This window comes from Panthera tigris, chromosome B4 (assembly GCF_018350195.1).
Source record: "Panthera tigris isolate Pti1 chromosome B4, P.tigris_Pti1_mat1.1, whole genome shotgun sequence".
In the NCBI taxonomy this organism is placed as follows: Eukaryota; Metazoa; Chordata; class Mammalia; order Carnivora; family Felidae; genus Panthera; species Panthera tigris.
This window is the reverse complement of record NC_056666.1, coordinates 47,839,180-47,844,305: the sequence shown is the minus strand read 5'-3', so window position 1 is coordinate 47,844,305 and position 5,126 is coordinate 47,839,180. Positions and strand designations below refer to the sequence as shown.

The 5,126-nt window shown below is 44.2% G+C and overlaps 1 protein-coding gene across 1 annotated transcript; it reads right to left on the bottom strand.

Moving 5' to 3' along the window:
* Positions 1 to 3,912: 3,912 nt before the first annotated feature.
* On the bottom strand, positions 3,913 to 4,920 carry LOC102962529 (histone H2A.J). Its single transcript, XM_007082765.3, has one exon. It carries the CDS (start codon positions 4,470 to 4,472, stop codon positions 4,083 to 4,085), a length of 390 nt encoding a protein of 129 aa, XP_007082827.1. The 5' UTR covers positions 4,473 to 4,920; the 3' UTR covers positions 3,913 to 4,082.
* Positions 4,921 to 5,126: the final 206 nt, after the last annotated feature.

Here is a 5,126-nt window from a genome sequence, read left to right as displayed (position 1 = left end):
CCAGGCTGAGTGATACAGGTGCCTCTGTTCCCTGTTACCGAAACACCTGCTTTTACCGAAACAGATGTTTTGCCAAAACATCTCCCTTTCTTTACGTGTAGCCTGTTATACTGTAATCTTTTTTTTATTATATTATAATCATTTTTCTGAACAGCTGGTTATCAATTATAGGTTTCACACATAATATATACGCAATAAGTTGTTGAACAAACAGGTTCCGTTTTTAATCTGCGTGGGTGTAGTTAAGCCATTAATTCCAAAGTAGGCGGTCTTTAGGGGCGGGGAGAATGCATATTAAGATTTGAATCTGACCGGTTAACAAGCTTTAACCATTTATTACTCTCTTTCCTGTTATAGGTTGATTTGTGGATGTCCTGTAATTAGTAAAACAGCCACTAAGCTTGTTTTCATGGGTTGCTATCAGAAAAGTCACAGGATTGCTAGAGTGATGTTTTTCTATTTCAACAGGTGCCACAATTATTGCAATTCACTCTAAATCGAGTTGCGCATAGAAATAATAATTACTTGTTTCTACACGGGAAACTTTTGTGCTCTCATTCACATTAACTGAATGACTCCTCTGCAAAATCCACTAATATAAACTCTACTAGTATGCTCCCTTAATAAATAAAACTGAGGTTTAAAGAAATTGAGCAACATTTCCAAAATCACCTAACTAGTATGGGGCAGAGTGGACTTGAACTTAAGTCTTGTTCCACGTAGCTGAAGTCCTTGAACACCATGGTCTATGACCTTTCAAGGGCATTTGTGAAGAGTGCATACAGTAGGTCAGTCATCACCAATTACGGAGACAGACTAAACCTTTTGATTCCAGGCAGAAAAAACTACACAGACCAGTTCTCAGAGAAACAAAGACAAGACTGGTCCCAGAGGAAAAACAAAGCATAAATCCTACCCAAGTCACAGCCTGCCACATGAATGACTTATCTTGGCAGGAAAGGGTACGTGTGTCTATAAATACAACTGTGGATTGTAAATGTATTAAAAAATCAGAATTCAGGTCCCACCTGTTCTGTCCTAAGTCATCTTCTATGCAGTCTAGTGCTTGAAGAAATGTTGGCCTTTGCAGTTAACAGTCATACATTGGCAAGAATTATTTGTTCATCGAGGATCACAGGCTGAATTGATTTTGCAGTAAATGCATGCTTACTGCAAAGTAATACAAAAAGTAATGCAAAAAGTATGCATTTTTAACAGCCAATAAATTATTCAGGTTTAAAAAAACCCTTGAAAACAGAAATGGTGAGGGGCATCTGGGTGGCTCAGTTGGTTAAGCATAACCCTTGATTTCGGCTCAGGTAATGATCTCATGCTGGGCATGGGGCCTGCTTAAGATTCTCTCTCTCCTTCTTTCTCTGCCCCTTCCCTGCTGAGGTGCAGGTTTGTGTGCTCACTCTCTCATAAATGAATGAATGAATGAATGAATGAATGAATAAACGAACACACAAACAAATACATAAATGACAGAAATGGTGAGAGACTGATTGAGTCTTGCAGCAAGGGAAGTATTTGAGGGGAAACAATCCCTGGGGCAGTGGAGGTGGTGCAGGAAAGGGGGCACTGGTTGTACTTTTAGGCTTGACTGGCTTGCTCTTCATGTAACAGGGTTAGACAGACTCCTGTGAATCTTCAGAGGAACAAGAAAAATTGCTTTTTTCTTATAAATGTCTTAGTAGCCCTTGTTCTTGTTTTGCCACCATTTTGGTAATAACCTTTCAGATGCCTCAAATCTTTTACAAAATTAAGACTTAAATGTCGGGGCGCCTGGGTGGCTCAGTCGGTTGAGCTTCCGACTTCGGCCCAGGCCATGATCACACAGTTTGTGGGTTTGAGCCCCGAGTCAGGCTCTGTGCTGACCACTTGCTCAGAGCCTGGAGGCTGCTTCGAATTCTGTGTCTCCCTCTCTTGCCCCTCCCCCACTCATTCTCTTTCTCTCTCTCTCTCTTTCTCTCTCTCTCTCAAAACTAAATAAACATTTAAAAAAAGACTTAAATGTCAAAACCAGCATTGGATATGTACACACTTTATATTATATATATACATATGCCATATATGTATGTATATATATTATATGCCATATATACAGTCCTGTACTGCCTACCATTTCCCCAAAGTGGTAACACTGAGAACTATCCTAATGATTGTGTGCTAAAAAAACAAAACAAAACCAAACAAAAGCCTGTTACAGTTATACCTTAACCTATAAGGGTAACCCCAGATCTTGTAGGAAATCATACTTTTTTTAATTTATTCAGTACCTAATATGTGCCTCATATGTATAGTAAATGAACTATCTCAGTCCTTAAAATTGGTATTATGACTGTTTTACACATGAAGAAGCCTTCTGGATGGAAGGTAGGAGTGGAGTAAATAAATAGCTGTGGACATCTTGGCACCTGCCCATGGTACCCTTGGAGTCTATTCTCCTGGGGAATTAGGGGGCAATAATCTGCCTCCTAACAAAGATGTGTGTAGCCCTCAAAGTTGACCATGTTGGAGAAGTAATCCCGACCTTCATTTCCACAAGCAGCAGACAGACACAAGTATTAATGGAAGCTGAAGGGGATTCTTTTTCTGATATTAACATTTCTTTGTTCAATGTCCTGTCTTCAGTTACCAGGAAAAAGAAGTGAGCTCACAGAGAGTGGAAATCTAGTTGTCCTCATTCACAGCTGTACTCCCTCAAAAAATACTGGGGAAGAAATAAAGTCAATGTGGGAAAATGGGCCACACACTACCAAAATGAAGAAATATATATATATGTTTTGTTTGTTTGTTTGTTTTTTGAAAGGAAGACTGCAACTCTGACTCATAGGAAAGAGGACTCCAAAGATGTGAAATCTGAACTGGGATCCTACTTGTGGGCCTGGTGGGCCAGGATGAAGCTTGCAGAAAAGGGTAAGACGGAAGGGTCAGTTGAGGACAGAATAGGATGGCTAGGGTTTAAACTTTTAAATGTGGATTCCTGATCTGAGACGTGTTTCTTCTTGCACTTAAGTCATTTACCCTTACCTTTTCACACATCCCATGTTTATTTAAGCATTACTGTACAATTAAGCAATGCAAACCCTAGAAGACTGTTGGGATGAGATCTTTACTCCATGCCAATGGGGGAACATAAAAGACTTCAAGCAAGTTATTTGTTGTTAGGAAGCAAAATCAAATTGATTACATTTCCAAAGGAGTATAATATGGTGGAGACAAGGCCATCATGAGAAAATCATTTTAAAAGCTCCTAAGCATAAGCAACTCATGACTAAAGACACTGCACTGTTATGCAACATGAGTGTCAGGAGAACAAATTTACTCATGACTCATGCTTCTGTATTACACATCTTACTGGATGTTTCCTTCACCTTAAAGAAATGTGAACATAAGTGTGTATATAAAAATACCTGCTAACCAAAGCATGTAAACACAACAGCTATTAGGCTAAGAAAAATCTGTTGACATGGTGTCATCAGAACCACTCTTCCAAGACTGAGAGTTACTCCACCTTTTGAAAAGTATGGCCAGTAAGCCAACGTCCTGCCAGACACCAGCTAGCCCCTACTGCGTCTTCCGAATTGGGTCCTCCTGAACAGCCGGGACAAGACAGAAGAGTGAAAGCCCTGGGAAAGAGGTGTAAAAATAATCCCCCTGCCGCAACCGCACCCTACTCTGCCTGTCTTTTGCATTAAGGCGAGTAGGGAGAGACCCCAACTCTGCCCAATTCCAAGCCAGTGGGTCCCTCCTGATCTCCTTTATCCGCCCACAAAACGCCTCGAGGGTGCGGACCAAAGTAGCCCACAAAGCGGCTGAAGCCAACCCACCAGTACCTGCTCCAGAGGTCTCCCGGTTGCCCCCCGGGTCATCCGGAAGGTCCCCGAGACTACATAGCTCTCTCCACCACACGATTTTCACCGACTTTATTGGCCCTGGACTTGGCGGGCCCCTCGCCGCCCACCTCCCCACTAAATCCCGCCAGCCTTCCATGACATCGAGTATATTGAAAAATACTGCGGGCGGTTATGAAAAGAGCCTTTGCTGGGAAAGCCAGCTCCCCTGTGGTGGCGTCAGGATCACTTGCTCTTCGCCTTTTGACTCTCCGTCTTCTTGGGCAGCAGCACGGCCTGGATGTTGGGCAGGACGCCGCCCTGAGCAATGGTGACTTTCCCCAACAGCTTGTTTAGCTCCTCATCGTTGCGGATGGCGAGTTGCAGGTGGCGAGGGATTATTCTGGTCTTCTTGTTGTCACGAGCGGCATTGCCAGCCAACTCTAGGATCTCCGCTGTCAAGTACTCCAACACCGCCGCCAGGTACACGGGCGCCCCAGCGCCTACTCGCTCCGCGTAGTTACCTTTGCGCAGCAGTCTGTGTACTCGACCGACCGGGAACTGGAGGCCCGCGCGGGAGGACCGCGATTTGGCCTTTGCCCGCACTTTGCCGCCCTGCTTTCCACGACCAGACATGTTTACCTCTCGCCAAAAACTCCTGTCTGCGAAGCGAACCGCAGCAATCAAGCTCTGAGCAAGTGAATGTGAAGTACTACACCGGAACTGCCTTTAAGACTTTGTGCTGACACTAGGCGGTGCCTTCTCATTGGGCGCAGCAACATCCTCAGTTCTATTGGCCAATGACAGGTAGGCTCCGCTTCCAACCAGCGCTCCTGGTTGAGGGACCGCCTTCTCCAGCTCTCTCCAATCAAAAGAGCAAACTCCTAGTCCTCATTTACATAACCCCCCATATGAATACGCAGGACCGGACCGCTCTGCGTTTGGGGCCTCCGTTGAATTCAGTGCATCCTGAGATTTGAACGTGCAAGTTTGCTCCAAGGAACTTCTTAAGAATTAAGGAACCATGGTTAGAAACTGAAAAATCTGGAAGAGCTACTCTGTCTACAAGTACGAAGCACTCCAGCAAGAAATACTAAAAGCAATTGAGGACGCAGGGTGAGCCCTACTTTGCTATGCCCGGTAGGTGGATTTTCTCACCGTATACAGCATCCTAACCAGCTAATTATCTGACTCTAGACCCCGCGCTTGTGGGCAAGCGCCTCCCTGCCGTTTCTTTAAACATGTGCGCCTTGTATCCTGCAAACTCAGATGCGCCTGCTGTTACTCAAC